General features: G+C 46.5%; 1 protein-coding gene across 1 annotated transcript in view; it reads left to right on the top strand.

Moving 5' to 3' along the window:
- med13a (mediator complex subunit 13a) overlaps nucleotides 1-18,035 on the top strand; it is an 81,313-nt gene that overhangs the window by 42,018 nt on the left and 21,260 nt on the right. The window contains exons 4-10 of the mRNA XM_080780763.1: nucleotides 4,878-5,023; nucleotides 8,936-9,139; nucleotides 10,666-10,869; nucleotides 11,379-11,541; nucleotides 11,731-11,841; nucleotides 14,057-14,842; nucleotides 16,848-17,064. Of these exons, the coding sequence (XP_080636889.1) occupies nucleotides 4,878-5,023; nucleotides 8,936-9,139; nucleotides 10,666-10,869; nucleotides 11,379-11,541; nucleotides 11,731-11,841; nucleotides 14,057-14,842; nucleotides 16,848-17,064 (1,831 nt within the window). The remainder of the gene's footprint in view (nucleotides 1-4,877; nucleotides 5,024-8,935; nucleotides 9,140-10,665; nucleotides 10,870-11,378; nucleotides 11,542-11,730; nucleotides 11,842-14,056; nucleotides 14,843-16,847; nucleotides 17,065-18,035) is intronic.

Here is an 18,035-nt window from a genome sequence, read left to right as displayed (position 1 = left end):
GCTGCATCCATCCATCCACCTGGATGACAGCACACTGCTGCATCCATCCATCCACCTGGGTGACAGCACACTGCTGCATCCATCCACCTGGGTGACAGCACACTGCTGCATCCATCCACCTGGGTGACAGCACACTGCTGCATCCATCCATCCACCTGGATGACAGCACACTGCTGCATCCATCCACCTGGGTGACAGCACACTGCTGCATCCATCCATCCACCTGGATGACAGCACACTGCTGCATCCATCCACCTGGATGACAGCACACTGCTGGGCGAGCACAATTATGTATTGGCCATATTTGGAGCACGTCACGAGGCGTGACGGACAGACGGACTGACTGATGTTTTGCAGGTTTTCATAATAAACTGCGACCTATGGTCACAATTACTAACAACCACACTAATCACAACACAAGTAGATTTTTCAGAAACACCTCTTTTTCAGCACAAATTTCACACTCGCAGTACTCATTATGGTGGCTTATAATGTTTACATTCTCTGAATACGGATAGCAAGAATAATTAACTGATAGATTAGTAAAATGTCACAACAGGTTAGGTAAGAACTGCAAACAAATTAGCCATGCTAAAAAGTAATAACGATATAGTGTGAATGCCAACATCTGGCATACCTGTAAATGTCATTAAACACCTCAGATGAGGAGAAAATAAAAGGTCTAATGCCACTTTAATAAGTGAAACAAGAAGTCTGTGTGTGTGTGTGTGTGTGTGTGTGTGTGTGTGTGTGTGTGTGTGTGTGTGTGTGTGTGTGTGTGTGTGTGTGTGTGTGTGTGTGTGTGTGTGTGTGTGTGTGTGTGTGTGTGTGTGTGTGTGTGTGTGTGTGTGTGTGTGTGTGTGTGTGTGTGTGGCGCTGTACTGCTGTCTAGCGAACCACAGATGGCAGCCATCCACCTTGAGCTCACTGTGCAGCCCGACAAACACAGATGTATCCAGTCCTCAGTGTGTGGTGTCACGTCTGTTGTTGTTGTTGGTGTGTGTGTGTGTGTGTGTGTGTGTGTGTGTGTGTGTGTGTGTGTGTGTGTGTGTGTGTGTGTGTGTGTGTGTGTGTGTGTGTGTGTGTGAACCGAGTGGGCTGCTAGACTGCAGTTCTGTTTATGTCTGCAGAATGCAGACAGACGAGAGCCTGGCGGTAATGCACCTCAGCTCTATCTTTCTCCCTCCTTCTCTTGCTCTCTCTCTCTCTCTCTCTCTCTCTCTCTCTCTCTCTCTCTCTCTCTCTCTCTCTGGCTGTCTGTCTCTCGAGTCTCGCGTCACTCCTTCTCCTGTCTAGACCTGACTAGACCCCTCCCTCCAGCTGTGGAGGTGCTAGTAAAGTACACCCCCCCTTCTCTCACACACCCACCCAGGTGGATGGTCATTTATTTTTTCCGCTACCTCCTCGAGTGCATGCACGCACGCACGCACGCACACAGACACACACACAGACACACACACACACACACACACACACACACACACACACACACACACACACACACAGTGTTGCAGGAACCCACCCAGTGTAGTTTAGGGTGTCAGCTCTCCTGGGGTGGAGACATGCAGAAAACATATGGACCAATCCCCCCACCTCCCATGTATGTGTATACCCCCAGGTCATGTGCTCACCTGTCTGTGTCTTTGGTTCACACAGCTTATTATCTGTGCAGTTGTACTATAAGTACTATAACTCCTCCGGTAACGCAGGTTGTTCTGAGATCTTCATCAGCCTTGTTTCTTGGTCTACCTTATCCCTGAAACGTAAGTGCTGATTGAAACCATCAGCGAGTAGGCACTCCTTAACTCAGGGCTAAATTGAGCTGGGTGTTTACTGGTGTTGATGCAGCAAAACCATGAGTGAAGAATCTGAAGATGTCCCACACAGTCTCTCTCTCTCTCTCTCTCTCTCTCTCTCTCTCTCTCTCTCTCTCTCTCTCTCGCTCTCTCTCGCTATATAATTACAGGTGTATTAGCTGCCAGACTGTGAATATTACACAATGATATAGACTACGGTGTAGTACATGCACAAGTGCATGATGAGAGGCAGTAGTACAGTACCGTACAGTACAGTACAGACTACATAGTCCGACAGCCAATAGTCAGACACCCACTCAGTTCAGACGGGTCTGATTTTTTCATCATGCGTGAATGTGAAAGTCTGGCGGGGGACTCTCTCTCTCTCTCTCTCTCTCTCTCTCTCTGCGCTGTCTTTCTTTGTATATAATCCTCTGCAGCAGTAGGTGTGACAGGAAGATGGGTGGAGGGATTGGCGTGGGGGGTGTAGAGAGAAAGAGACACTTGAGTCATATTTGCTTAACCAAATCCTCCCCATCTCTCCTGTTTGATCCACTCCCCCAAATTTACTGCGGCCACTTTCAGTTGGTCCATCAATTGCTTTTGTGTGTGTGCGACTGTGCGCGTGTCCTGTTAGAGGAAAAAACTGTGTCAATCCCTCTCTCTACAGGCAAGCGTTGTTTTGAGCATAAAAGTGGTTGTGGGGTATGTGTGTGTGTGCGTGTGTGTGTGCGTGTGCGCATGCGCTGGCGTGGAAGTGAGTTTCTGAGCTGCAGAGGTGTTGTACAACATGCCTGTAGCAGCAAACCTCATCCCAGTGATGTTCTGCAAAGCTTACCAGGTTACATAGAAATACATGTTTTCCAGGGTCTTTCAAAAGATTGTTAAGATATACTGTATCTAGTAATGTGGAAATGAGCATGAAGCTTTTACCTCCAATTAATTGAAAGTATTAGATTTAATTGGAATGGAAACACACACACAGTTGCATACACTCTCAGAACATGAGATTTTCTTTGGTACCAATTTAAGTGTACTACTAACCCTTAACAGACATGCTATGTTAAAATATTGTCCGCAATTGCATAAACCAAAAGACATTGGGAAATCTCATTTGTTTACTACCAGACACAATCATGCATTGTGAGAATTTGTGACTTGTTGCGGCGGCCACAGAACTAAAGAGCAGATATGAGATCTTGGAAGAACAATTGTAAAACATAGTGGAACATACAGTAGTGCTTTCATGTGGTGTTGGCTATGTGATCTACACAAAGTTAAACCTGGGTGCAACACAAATTGTCTGAGTTGTATCGTAATCACAACTTTTGTTAACCTTTGTTAAAAACTGAAAATGTGCTGCTACAGTGGAAATGAGTGTCTCAATGTTTCCTCTCAGTTTCTAACTCACAGCCCTGTTACTGGCCACTCCCTTACTTGGAGAAAACATAAAAAAATAAAAAGATGCACACGTTAAATGCACACTTAATTGTGTCCATTTCCTTTACTTGCCATCATTTACATTTACTCTTCCTTTCCGTCGGATTAACCGCGCGTGCGTGTGACCGTGCGTGCGTGCGCACCAGTGTGGAGTTTTATAAAAAATAGAGCTGTTTTCCATACAATGTTGTATACAACTTTTTTTTTTTTTTTTTTTGTTTCCTGTCACATAATCCTTTATATCCAGTCAAATGAGGAATCCAGCAATTCACTGACATGTGAATTGTGATGCATGTGAAGTAGCACGACATGTCTCTGTCTCTGCTTTGTGTTATACCTGAAATGCTAGGATGAAGCTCTTGTCATTTCTCTGTGTCATTTCCCCTATCAGTCTGCCACACACAGATGGAAATTAGCTAGTAGCTAAATCTGGTACAGACTACAAAGTATATTTTCTCTTTGTTTGAGAATCATGCATTCTGTAGCCTACATTGTAAACTAAATAAATTAAACTAGACTTACAAAAACAGTGTGAAAGCCCTTTTTTCCTCTTTCTTTCTTCTCCGCCTCGAGTCGTATCCCTATTACCGTGACCATGGCCAGAAACATTAATTCTGCTCAAACATCTCTTAACATTGACGAGTCACTGACTAAAAATATGAAGAATCTTAGCTACTGTAAAGCCTCACATTATGTTGTCTCCACCCCCCAAAATGTTTTTGAGCCCCTAAAAGCTTTTCCTTTTTTTTTTCTTCTTCTTTTTTTGGGTTGTTTTAGCCCTAAGGGAAAACAGTCTGGGACATTCTGTGATCTGTGGTTCGTCATTTCACTTCCTTTGCTGTGTTGGATTATTCATCAGAGCCCTGTTCCCAGGTGCAATTAAAGTGATCCTTACTAGGGTTACCGCTGTGTGATTTTCCTACAAATGAATAAATGCAAGTCAACACCAGTAATTCCGATGTGCATGAGCATAGCCTATTTCAATTTAATTAATTAATTTGTTTGTTCGTTCATTCATTCATTCATTCATTCACTCACTGTGCACGTCCATCAATGTGGTGCTGGTGCTCTGCTTTAAATAACTTAATTAACGTTGTAAACCATGCAGGTGTCCTACTTGAAGCGCCTGCCTAGCATTGAGCCAGACACAAACAGGAAAACCTGAAGGAAGTAGCAACAGCCTACAGGTTGCCTACAAGTTGTTAAGTAAATAAACACTCATGCAGGCATAAGCTCATGCTGAGTTCAATGAAGCTGTTGTCAAGTAAACTTTAGAGCCTTCTTTCTTCCTCTACACCTACCGTGCTGCGTGAAATATGACACTGCTGTGACTCGCTTGTGCTGTGAGCACTGCAGTCCACTGTAGATGCAGACAGAGACTAACCAGATCATTTTCACTTCATAATAATAATAATTGTACAGCCCGACAGTAAGTATGATATAACGCCTACAAGAACATGGGTGTCATATGAATATGAACTAAATGGGTTGTATAAAAGAACATTTTTTAAATAAAAATAAAAAGTAAAACCATGTTATCGGTGGGCAAGTGTGTGCCTGCAGCACGTGTAACACCGGACATCCCCAACAACCCTAATCCTTACCTCCCTCCTCCTCTCTGTCTGTTTCTCTCTCCAACAGCGAGCACCTCTCGTGTGCCTTCACCTTCTTCTTGCACGGCGAGAGTAACGTGTGCACCAGCGTGGAGATCAACCAGCACCAGCCTGTCTACCACCTGACAGAGGAGCACCTCACCCTGGCTCAGCAGGCCTCCAGCCCTTTCCAAGGTACCAGCGACCAGCCTTATTGGATGATTGGAACTGTGCAGAAACAAAGAGCCAATACTGTTGTTGCTAGTATCCCCAGTAGGATGTTTGCAAGCAACATTTAAATGTACCACTGACTGTGTGCGTGCGTGCTCCAACATGATGGACATAATATATTGAAATATATACAGCTACTGTATATATATATCGGTACGGAGTTGAATTGTGAGAGTGAGGAAGTAAGCAGCGTTGTGCATTACAGTGGGATAGCATTTTCAATGTGGGTACCGGGTAATCTTCTGAAAGTATAAAGACTCTGGCTTTGTTGACTTAAATAAGCGAGCAAAAGCCCCCCTGAGCTTCTCAAAGCTTCTCAAAGTAATTAAGTAATGTATCGTAAAGCATTTCTGTAACCCCCCTACTGTGCAATGTTGGGATATATTTAGACAGATAGCTCTAAGTGAGGTTGTGATACTTGTGCATGTGTCTGTGTGTATGCACACGTGTGTGTTTGTGTTGTTACCAAGGTAGTAGGGAGGGTTAATATCAGTGTATACAAGATATGTTAATGAATTATGGTGAGGTGATGAGAGTTAAAAGGGGAACAAAATATTCTCACTAACTGACCGTAAATGATAATACGATGGCTATTCAAATTATCTGATGGCTGTAATTATCCTTTTATCACTTCCTCTGTGTTTTCATAGCAGCGTCATCATCATTAAGCACATTACACTCACTTACATGATGGGACAGATATTGCCATGGACCGATTAAAACATGCTAATGCGCAGACAGATATTCACAACACCTACGTAGATTGCAAGTGTGATCTTTAACTGGATTCTGTTTGAGGTCAATGAATCCCCTGCCTTCTTCACCAAGAGAAGTCTAACCTTCTCCGTGTGTTTTGAGCTCATTTATCTTGGGGACTACTGCTGGGATGACATCAGTGCCCGCCTCTCAAGCCTGGTGGCTGTTTGACCTCTAAACATGTCTGTCTCTCTCTGTCTCTCTTAGCTTCCTCCACTCCATTGCAGTGTTTTCTGTGCACTGTCTCTCAGCAGCAGAGTGATGCGTTTGACTCCTTACAACAGTGATCAGTTGGGGAGAGTGTCTCTCTGTCTCTGGAGGGGAAGCTAATAATATCACTTCTGTCTTCTAGTTAAAGACTAGTGCTGGTTTAAGAAAAAAACATTATTGCAGCTTAATGGCGCTCTACTCCACTACACTGAGGATGAGATTTGTCACCGCAGGTCGATAGCATGGCTCCTTAGTCACTTGGCTAGTGGCTGCCTGAAACAGCGCATCGTGATCCGGTAGTTCAGTGGACTGCGGTCACGGTTCACGGCACGCTAAATGTTTTTCGACCATCGTATCAGTGATGCATGTGACCTAATGAACTCCACCACACACAACGTGTATGCTTCAGCATCAGCACAGTGTCCTTGTTGCATCCACCGCGTTGCGCATCATCGAGACAGGTGCATGTTTTCACCCTTCGAATTTTTCATCTCCTCTCTAGCTGGCCAGGCGTAGCAGAAAGGAAGGGTTGACTTTCATCCAGCTCCATCTCTCCACCCCCACCACCACTCCCCCCCGTCCTCGTCACCTCTGACCCCCACCACCACTCCCCCCCGTCCTCGTCACCTCTGTTCATCCAGCTCCATCTCTCCACCCCCACCACCACTCCCCCCCGTCCTCGTCACCTCTGCCAAGCTTGGTTTACCGTGCGGCAGAGCGCGCCGGGCAGGCAGCAAGCCCTCTCCAGGATGTGACCTCATAAATGGGCGCAGAGAGAATGTAATGAACTCCCAGCCCATTACACTGATCTGAACACATTTGACATGTCTTCAGGGGAGCCAGAGGAGAGATCGAGCCTCAGAGTGAAAGAGGAGGATGAACGGGTGTGTGGGAGGGGGGGGGGGGGGGGGGTGTAGTCAGAGGAAAACGAGCGAACCGTTTCCATGATTGTGCCGTATTTGATCCCGCTCGCCCAACTACAAGCACACAGGCCTCAGGGTTATATGGTGTGCGTGCACTGCAAGAAACGCATGTGGGGGAGGGCGCAAGTGAGCTTGAATTTAATTAAACCTAATGTGATCAGCCAAAGCTTGATATTGTGTTGTGTGCTGCACTCCCCTCCATGTAATGTCAATGACCCTAGTTCTGTTGTTGTTATTGTTAAATGGCAGTTACTTCTCACTCTAAATCCATTCTGCGCTGAGTTTGTAATATGTGAGGTATTACGCTAGGAGGCGTTCAGAATCCAGCTTGATGGTATGAATTATATCCTCCTGGCACACAAGTGGTGTATTTGATGCTTTTGTAAACCAAAACACAGTGGCATTCATCGTAAAGCAACTGTGAATGACTCAATTAACTAAATGCATTGCTTCTGTAGAGACCTTCCTTTGCCCTTTTTAGTTCCTTGATCACTATAACGGCTATAACTAATCAATATAACTATCGATTAGTTTCTTAATGAATTAATCAAATGATCAAGAGGCATGTTTTTATTTGATTTTGTTTAAACTGATTGAAAACTATGAAAATTGATTATTTCTGATAGTTGATTAAATTGATGTAGTCAATGAACTGGTGCAGCTCTACTGAATTGAACACCAGTGTTGCACAATGAGGGTCTATTTTAAGGAGCTCACTCTGCCTCCATCCCCTTTCCACTAAAAGGGCTTCAGCATATCCTGGCCATATAATATATTGGGTATCTTGCGTACTTCCTGATCGTACTGACCTGACTGGTTCCTTTGAAATGTCGGAGGGATGTGAATGATGATGCTCAGCATCATGATGATGCCTCATCCCCGTCCCCCCCTCCTCATCCCCGGGCCGTCTCTGCTGGAAGACTGCTAATGTATCTCCTCTTTCTTTTTTTCCACCCCTCTCTCTTATTTTTCCTCCCTCTTGTCTCCTTCCATCCTGGAAGCTGTGCTCTGGCCCAGCCACAGGATCGATACTGGGGGACAGAGGCCATCCAGTCTAGTAATGACACACACTGGATGAGCTGAGAGGAGAGGGACATTAACAAATGGTCACCCGCACGCACACCCACCCAGCCACTCTCCTCTCTGCGCCATTTATATTCACCCCCTTCCACACAAGCTGTGTGTGTGTGTGTGTGTGTGTGTGTGTGTGTGTGTGTGTGTGTGTGTGTGTGTGTGTGTGTGTGTGTGTGTGTGTGTGTGTGTGTGTGTGTGTGTGTGTGTGTGTGTGTGTGTGTGTGTGTGTGTGTGTGTGTGTGTGTGTGTGTGTGTGTGTGTGTGTGTGTGTGCGTGCGTGCGTGCGACACTGTAATGAGTTTTCCAGATGTGCAAGAGACAGGGTGTGTGTGTGTCTGACTGTACAGTGTACACTGTGTTTATACTGGTATACATACATGTATGTATACAGTATATTGTATATACAGTATGCGCACATACATGAACTTATACATATCCATACTGATGTGCCAATGCCTCCTTAGGGCATATGCATTATGCATGTTGTGCTGTTGTGGTGATTGATGTAAGAGCGTTCTATAGGCAGACTGATCGGCTCTGTGGATGACTCCCGCACGGCTGTGCAGTGGAGTGTGTTAGCCATGGAGTGGTCCTTTATAAGGCTGTGTTTATGGGCTCTCAGAGGCCGCCGCTTGCCAATAATTGGCATCTGTATTGCTCTGTAAGTATTTGGCGAGACGCGCGGGACAGACTGGGTCCAGTGGCGGCAGAAAAGGTCAGACTGCTGCTGCTGATTTGGCTGGGTGTGCAGGGATGAGGAAGGGGGATCGGGGTGGGAGTGATACTGGATTGCTTTTTTGATTGTGTCGCCTCCCTGAGATTTAAAAATGGAACTGATGCTGAGTGTCTTTCTCTCCCCCGTCTTCATCCCATCCCCTCTTCCTTTCCCCTGTTTTTCTCCTCCGACCACTAGTGATCTTGAGTCCATTCGGCTTGAACGGCACCCTGACCGGCCAGTCGTTCAAGCTGTCGGACCCTCCCACCCAGAAGCTGATGGAGGAGTGGAACCAGTTCTATCCCATCAGCCCTCGCGCCAAGGAGGGCGTCCCATCGGGGGACAAGACGGAGGACATGGACTGGGAGGACGACTCGTTGGCCTCCGTGGAGGTCCTCGTCGGTAAGTAGGGCACGCCGGTCAGCCAATACTCTGCCTTTTGGTTTTGACCTGTGATGATTTGTTATTTTCAGTGGTGGAAAAATAATAATAGTCATAAATAATAATAATAATAAAGTGAAGAAATGTAAACATGAAAGACATCATCTGATCCAGTAATTCAGTCAACGGACATGAAAGAAAAAATAAAGAAAATAAATAAAAGAGGGGAAGGGTCCATCAATCAAAGAGAATGATAAATAGTAGATGCGAGTTACAGAACGTACCATACATATTTTTATAGACACTATCACACAGTGCGCATCTACCCACATATTGTACAATCATATATCACATTAAACATTCATAATCTCTTTGTAGAAATACATCTTGGTAATGCGCGTGAAGGGCGTCCATTTCTTAATAAATTGCTCTAATTAATTTTACTTTATTCAGCCATTCGTGGTTAAGAAAAATACGTTTTTCACACTTTTAGACCATATCCGTGGTCATCATATGGGCATACCTACAGTAACAATGGATGCCAAAAAATATTTTTTTAATTACTTCCTGAAAACGAAAACGTGCTGCGTTATGACTTGTCGAGGCCCACATCGATAAAAGCCAATAAAATGTGTCACGGTTCAGGACAGGCAGGTGTTGGACCCAAGCGCAGACAAAGGCAGAGGACAGGCAGGTCGAATACAAGGGGGTTTTATTAACCAAAATCAGGAACATACACTGGAGCACGAGGAAAAAAACTAGGACTTACAATTTACGAACGAACAAAGAACTGAAAACACAAGGGCATACTTATAGACATGGGAAAACTAGACACAGGTGAACACCACTGACAATCAACACTGGGATAGGCTGGGGAACTAAGGGGACACAGGTGGAAACATGGGCAATCACAGGACTAGTGAGACAAGACAGGAACAGAACTACAGGGGCAGACAGGAAAGCACAAAACATGACTACAGAATAAAGGTTCACAGTGTAAGGCAAAACTGCAACTAAGAAACGAGGAAAATACAAAACATCAAAATCACAGGAACACAACAGAAAGGTAAAACAATAACTAAAACCAAGAACAGGGTACACAAGAAAACATAGCACGTCACAGACTGTGACAAAATTAAGCTCACCAGTTTGATTCCCATGCTTCATTGTCCTCCTCCACACAGCTGGTTTTGATTAAAGAACTACTCTGTTTTTAATCTCATTCAAGATGACATCCAAACAGTATATTACTCGTTTTAAACATACTCGTCACGCTAAAATATGTATATAGGTTGAGTAAAGGTTCGAAATAATCTGCTGGCTTTTCCCCATGTCTCTCTGTCACTTTGTTTACAAATGACACTGCACGTGAGAGACTTTCTCTCCCATAGCCTGGAGGGATGCGACGCTCTGATTGGTTCATAAACCTTGTTTCAAACCGCGTTTCAAGCTGAAACTTCAAAATAAAATGCCCACCATTTCCGTTTCACTACACCTTTAAGTACAGTACGTGAGTAAATGTGCTTCCCACCACTGCTAATGTCCAGGTGGTGTGCGGATGGTTTACCCAGCCTGTCTGGTGCTGGTGCCTCAGTCCGACATCCCCTCTGTGGCCCCTGTGGGGTCCTCCCACTGCACCGCTGTCTACTCGGGTGGCCACCAAGTGCCTGTTCGCCAGCGAGAGCCCGCCATCTCCTCCGTGACCCTCACTCCTCCCACCTCACCCGAGGAGGCGCAGACAGGTACCACCGGTATGTAGGACTGTCACCATCTGGAAATGTTAACTTGACCACGAATTGTCATACTAATAATTGCCTGACTATTGAATTGTGTTGTTGCCGTTGGACACTGCCTTTTAGGCACAGGACAGATATAGTATATGACAAATAATAAATGACTGACAATGACGGTACTAATAATCGAACTTATTAATGTACTATCTACTACCTTTTAACTAGTTTATTTTTCTAATAAAATCGTTTTTATTTTTCTGACATTCTGACATTTCTGACATTCAGACATTTACAGCAAAACATTAATTATGGACCTTGATTCCAATAATTGATAACAAAACTGCATAACGTTTACATTATGCAAGGTCAAGGACCATGGAAAAATATGTAATCGGCACATTTTGTGTGAAATAACTGAGCTGATTCATTTTTAGACGTTATTATCTTAAGATGTTGAGCTGATATAATTATATTTGTGATGTGGCCAAGCTGCCCACTAACCACACACTCCACCCTCCCTCCACCAGTGGATTCCCACTCAGCCCAGAAGTGGGTGAGGCTGTCCTCATCAGCGGATGGCTTCAGCGCAGACACCACCAGCCACCATGGGGGCAAGATCCCACGGCGGCTAGCCAGCCAGATGGCGGAGCGGGTCTGGCAGGAATGCAATATCAACCGAGCCCAGAACAAGTAATGTCGCACGCACGCACGCACGCACGCACGCAAGGCATTTTGGGCATGATCTACTACGCAAGACAACGTATAACATTGATCTTGCTGTTGTTAATAAAAGTAAATTAAGTAATAATTACAAAAACTAGCAATGGCTTAAATGTGCTGATTGCAAAGTGCTTCTTAACGTTGCTTTTCTCTCCTCAGACGCAAATTCTCAGCAACGACCAACGGTCCCTGTGACGAGGAGCTGAGTGAAAGACTAGGATCCTGGGATTTTGTGGAGAATTCGCAGAGGTCGAGCTGCAACTGCTCCAGGTGAGTGGCATGACTTCACGGCCTGGAGTTGATTAGCGCGGTCAGACATGCTCATACCGTCAGTGATGGTTAAACGACGACGCACGAAAATACGCACTGCAGCTCAGACAGGGCTCTGAAGATTTGGGCTCAGCAAAAATAATGTCTGCAACCCCCTTGCCCAGGAGTTGTGACAAGGATATTATTCTTCATATTTTTCAATTCATCACTATCTTGACTAAGTGACAGCCATGCCGGGATCGAAACCCCTCGCTTGTGTGTGTTTCTGGAAGGCAAACATTTTATTCCCACGCTGATGGGAATAATGCGAGAGAGAAAGAATAGTTTGACCTCCGATGGGACACTTTAGGGACACAGCACGCGTCTACACGGGTCTAATGCTGACAAATGAGCCAGTGGCGTGTGGGAGCGGGCTAATATGTGCTGGTATAGTTGTCGCCTTGCCTTCTCATCTCCTCGGATGGAGACAGGCACAGTCGTAGAGTAACAGTTCCACTGCTTCTATATGACTGGGAGCTCAGAAAGAGAAAGGATGTAGTCAGCGCAAACCCTCTCTGCTGTCTGTCTGTGCTCACAATCACACACTCACACAAATACTCAGGGTGCAAGACACCTTGCACCCCGAGGCTGCATGTTACTGTGCACTTGTCAGCTGCAGATACGTGCATGTGTTGAATGGGTTTGCCTGGGTCTTGCACCAGAAATCCGATTTTCTTCATTAAAGTGAAATAGTGAAATAGAAAATAGTAATCATTGCTATAGGGCCATAGGCCAACGGTGTTTGTTCGGAAACAGTGCACTGTAGAATTTAGAAGGTTCCTGTGTCTCTGATCCATTAGCAATTGAATTGTCCCTGTAACAGATATTTCCTGTCCTGTCACAGTAGCAAAAAACCAAGGCCAATGTTGTCCATGCCAAAAACTCAAGCTTTAGGGATTTCCATTCTTGTGCTGACTCCTAAAAAGGGTCTAGAAGCTAAAATTATTCTTGAGTGGTTAAAGAGTGAACACAGTCACTTCTATAACCAGGTATTATTAAATGGGACTAGGCATGGTTATACCGCCATTGGGGAATTTCTCGTACAAGGCTACCTTTCCACCCAATGTAGACATGGCTGGCCTAGGGCAGACTGGGCCACTTATATGGAGCATGTTCATTTGTTGGAGGCTGCCCAGCTCTTTAGGTGACATTGAAAAGGGAATCCCTGGGCAGCCACCAATTTAAATTTCCCATTGGCTTGGTTTATGTGTGTGTGTGTGTGTGTGTGTGTGTGTGTGTGTGTGTGTGTGTGTGTGTGTGTGTGTGTGTGTGTGTGTGTGTGTGTGTGCGTGTGCGTGTGCATGTGCATGTGCGTACCGTGCGTGCGTGCGTCCTGCCATGTAGTTGTCTGTACTCACAAATACCCATTAAAGGAGATTAGAATAGCTCTGCACCACCGTCTAGTCCTCTCAGTGGTCACCCAGACATAATATATAGACTTAGGAATCACTGATTGTTGCTGTCAGGGAGTGAAGGTTGTTCAAAATAAACACAGACATCACTGTTCTGGTATTGGCGTGCTCCAGCTAACAAGCAGCCAGTACTGCTGACACACATACATACATTGAGAACGTAGGCAGACAGGAGGAGGAGACGGAGGAGGCTTCCTTCCTCAGGAGGAGATAAGGACACTTTCCAGGTGTTCTATCTAGATCAACATGAATGCATTGTAAGGTCAATGCCACATGTATGTGAGTGTGTGGGGGGATGGGGGGTGGAGCTGTTCTCAGTCTCTTCATAATGAAACACCTGTCTACTAGCACTTGAACTCAGATGGCCCAGTCATGGCATTACTCAGAATTAAGTGTTTTTCCACTAAACTAAAAGTAGGGTGCTTATGTAGATAGTGATACGGCAATAGCAGGTGTCTGTCTGTCTGTCTGTCCGTCCGTCCGTCCGTTTGTCTGTCTGTCTGGTCGGTCAATAATGGTGAGGTCTAGAACCCTCTGTCAGCTTAAAGCATAAACTAATGGCTGCTAGATGGCAGGGCCAGATGATACAGGACCAGGTCATTTAAGGGTTTGTTTGTTTGTTTTTTGTGTTGATATAGGTTTAAGACATCTCTGGACCATCGTGGGAAATGTCCATAATATATCCACACAATTTTAAAGTGTCAACAAATCGATTCAATTCTCTGACATATTTCCACTTCTGGTCTTTTCCCATGTGCACACAGACACAAAGCGGTGAAGCAGCGGTCAGGCAGCACCCCAGGCCAACCCCCGTCTGCAGGACAGCCCTCCCAGACTCCCACCAAGCACAAGGCCGGGGGAGAGAAGCCTGAGAAGGGTGACAAGCAGCAGAAGAGACCCCAGACGCCCTTCCATCACCGCAGCCCGACCAGCGATGACGCCTCCATGGAGAATGAGGTAGCAGCGGGCCAGAGGCTCACCATGAGGGGGCAGGACGGGGGCCGCTTCCCCGGAATGCGCTCCACCGACGTATCGGCCATCTCCAAGCCCCCCCAGCTCCACAGCGGAGGCGTCGGCACGGGCCCATCGGAGCAGGCCGGCTCGCCCCAACCTCCCCCGCTCAGCCCTCACCCCTGTGAGCGAGGCGACGAGCAAGGGGAGGGAATGAAGAACCCCTCCACCCCCAACAGCCAGCACTTCTACCAGCCACCCCCTGAGCCCTGCCTCGGAGGGGCAAAGGGCGGCGGCGAGGAGCCCGGAGGGGGGCTCGAGGGCATCGCCCAGCACTTCCCCCATCACCATCACCACCACCATCACCACCACCACCACCACCAGAACAACAATCATCATCATACAGGCTACCCCGAGCCTCTGGAGCCCACCGTGTACTTGGGGGCAGCAGTCAACTTAGAGGAGGACAGCTCCCACGCCCCCTGGAGGTTCTTCAACCTTCCCCGCAGGAAAGAAGCAGAGTTGCCCACGCCGCTGCTGCCCGGGGACAAGCTGAGGGACGAGGTCGCGGCAGGACAGGACGTGGTGTCCATCACAGAGTGAGTGACATCCTGTCAGTCCGCCAGCTATACGGTTTTCCATGGCTTCTGGAGAGCGTAGAGAATGATGCAGAAGAGGCTTTAGTCCAACCGATGTCCCAGTGGATCTGTTGAAGACCATACCAATATTCTGAGTTGGGGTGGGGGTGGAAAACCGGCACTCTCCCTCTCGAAACCCCCCTCACACACACACCTCCCCGCCTGATCACCCCTCACTCCCCCAGCCTCAGAATGTTCTGCGTTGCACTATAGCCACACACAGCTAAATCTCTCGCTATGTGCCCTTTTGACATCATACGTCACTAATGTGCAGGGCAAGCAGTACGCATTGATTCCCTAACACGCTGCGTACACATGCATGCATGCGCTCTCATGCACGCACTGAACCAAGGGGGAGGTGCGGAGGGAGAGCAGCGGGAGATGAAAACATGCCTCTCCTCTGTTGTTGTAATGACCTGTGTTAAACTCACTCCATTGATAAAAATGCTGCCCTCTGGCTAACCGGGAGCGCACTTTGGAATGGGCTCAGTTGGGAACGTGGCTATCATCCTGGAAGGCATCATCATAGAATTGGCACTGAAACATAAGCACTAGCCCCTTTGTATTGTGCTAGTAAAGTATTAAGTGAGGCATGCATGAATGGCGGGAGAGATGGGGCTGAGACGTATCTTGTCCAGTGGGCGTTGAAGCAGGCAGGACTGGCCAACAGTCCACTGAATGGCGGCCACATTGGGAATTAACGCTGGGGTTGTGCAATCCCAAGGGTCCGACTGCTGGGCAGGACTATTCTGGAGTGCTGTAATCCTCATGGCCACGGCTTTGAATGGTCACTAATCTCTGGCCCAGGCAACTGCGCACTGTCACCTCACACCAGTGCTCTCCAGGCACAATGAGAGAGGGGAGGGTGGGAAGAAGAGGAGAGGGGTGAGAGAGAGAGGGAACATAAGATGGGTCAATCCCTCTCTGCTCCTACAGAGAGTAGTTTTCTGTGTTCATTCTACATCCCTCCCCTTCATCTCTATGGTAGTGGTGAGGAGCAACAACTAGTAGGTCAAAGTCATGGTTACAAACTTACATCAGTTTCTAATGAGCCACACTGAACAAATATGAATGTGTTTATCTGAGGTGTATGACCAATCAGTACTAGGGGTGGGTCCCGAACCTCAGGACCAATCAGTACTAGGGGTGGGTCCCGAACCTCAGGACCAAGCATGTACCGAACCAAACGTGCTTGGGTACCGGGTACCCATTACAATAATTCAATTTCGTTTCTCTCAGACACGCAGTCACACGCCATTTATTGTTTTTCCCTTTTAAAAGAGGCGCAGGGAACAGAGTTGATCTACAAGCCTTGTGGCTTGCAGAGGCGGAGCTATCTCTCTGCATAGTTAGTTAGTTGTCGAGGAGTCTAGAGACAGAGAGACACGCTGTGCCTGGCACTGAAGCAGAGAAGCGTTGAAGCAACATAATTAATTATTAAAGTTTCTTAAACGTAATTTTCAAGTGAAGTTTATGGGAGGAAACAGAGGCCCAGTCAGTTTAAAGCTTGCCAGACATAGCCATAGAGTTATATAATAATATATGGATAATAAATGTAGATATATATATATATATATATATATATATATATATATATATATATATATATATATATAATATATGAATAGTAAATAATATATGGATATATATAATATATATCCATTATATCCTAATTTAAATAAGATTTCTCAAACCACTTTCTCAAACCACACAGAGTTGGCTTGACAAAGCTGATTTCAATCTGCTTTTCAATGTGTCTACAATGCATTTGCACATTTTTATCTGGTTAGACACAATCACCTAGCATTAAAAGGCACCTTGAGTAATCAGATGCAAGTATAAACAGGGTCTTAAAAAGGGAAATAGTGGTGTAAAAACATCTGTCTGTGCCACACAACCAGCAGCTCTTTGACGAGCACGTGCACAATATCCCACAATCCTCATCACTTCTCTGCCTTGTCAACAGACTGATGTCTACATCTAAGTGGCCTCTGAAGGTGTCAGAGGAGCGTCTTCAGATGTACCGGGCCCGACAGAACCAGTACCTGGCTGCTGCCATTGTGGACGGCGACCATGAGCCGGAGGTGGACCCCTACGCCTTCGAGGAAGGGGACGTCAAATTCACCTTCTCCAACAAGAAGGATAAGGCAGGCGGCGAACGTGAGCCTGGAAAGAAACACAAGGTAAGTGGCAAACCCTGTCTGAGGGCTGCAGGTCTGATCCCTGTAACAGCCTCGCGCATGTTCCTGATGAAGCGCCCTTGAGCTGGTCACACTCCAATCACTAACTGCTTGCTCATTGTCAATCAACCAGGAGGATAATGAAGCCGTCAGATGAAGTGCCTCACACTTGACCTGTCCTTCAGTACCCGGCTCCTCCCTTTGTGGGAGGAGGGTCATGGGGACTCGTTATTAGGACCTAGGGAATGTGGGGAGGTAGAATATAGGCCATGTGCCGGTCGGTGTGTTTGGCAAAATGCTGTGCTAAAAATAACAGGGCGACTGCTTTCCACACTATCTCTGTGTAAATGCTAACTGAACAGGAAACTTAGCCCCCCTAGCTGCCATTGTTAGCAGAGCCCAAGGGATGACCACATAGTTAGCCCCTCTAATTTCCTCCAAGTTGTTTTGTTTTTCCTGTTGGACCTGGACTCTCTCTCCCTCCCTCATCCCCTCCGCTGTGCTCCGCTCCGCTCTGCCTGTGGGGCTGTTGTGTGAGCACTGGCTCCATTTCCAGGCCAGGGCCACCTGTTAGTTGTGGATCGCCCTCAGCATTTGGAAGAAGAACGTGAGTGAGAGTTTGTGTGTGACTGTGCGCTCAATCTGGCTTCATGTTTTCAGAAACCTGGAATCAAGCCCGAGAAACAAACCTGGCTTACTGAATCATTAAGCTCAAAGAGCACACTCCAACCACCCCCCAAAATCATCCCACCCACCCCTGAGGGTAGCTTTCATCTCTTTGTTGTGTGCTGGAATTTAACGGTGTAGACTAGACTAGACTGCATGTACTCCCAGGAGCCATATGCTGTGTGTGTGTGTGTGTGTGTGTGTGTGTGTGTGTGTGTGTGTGTGTGTGTGTGTGTGTGTGTGTGTGTGTGTGTGTGTGTGTGTGTGTGTGTGTGTGTGTGTGTGTGTGTGTGTGTGTGTGTGTGTGT

This window comes from Protomyctophum bolini, assembly GCF_963924005.1.
Source record: "Protomyctophum bolini genome assembly, chromosome: 13".
Classification (NCBI taxonomy): domain Eukaryota; kingdom Metazoa; phylum Chordata; class Actinopteri; order Myctophiformes; family Myctophidae; genus Protomyctophum; species Protomyctophum bolini.
The sequence above is the reverse complement of the archived record's forward strand: the minus strand, read 5'-3'. Positions and strand labels throughout refer to the sequence as shown.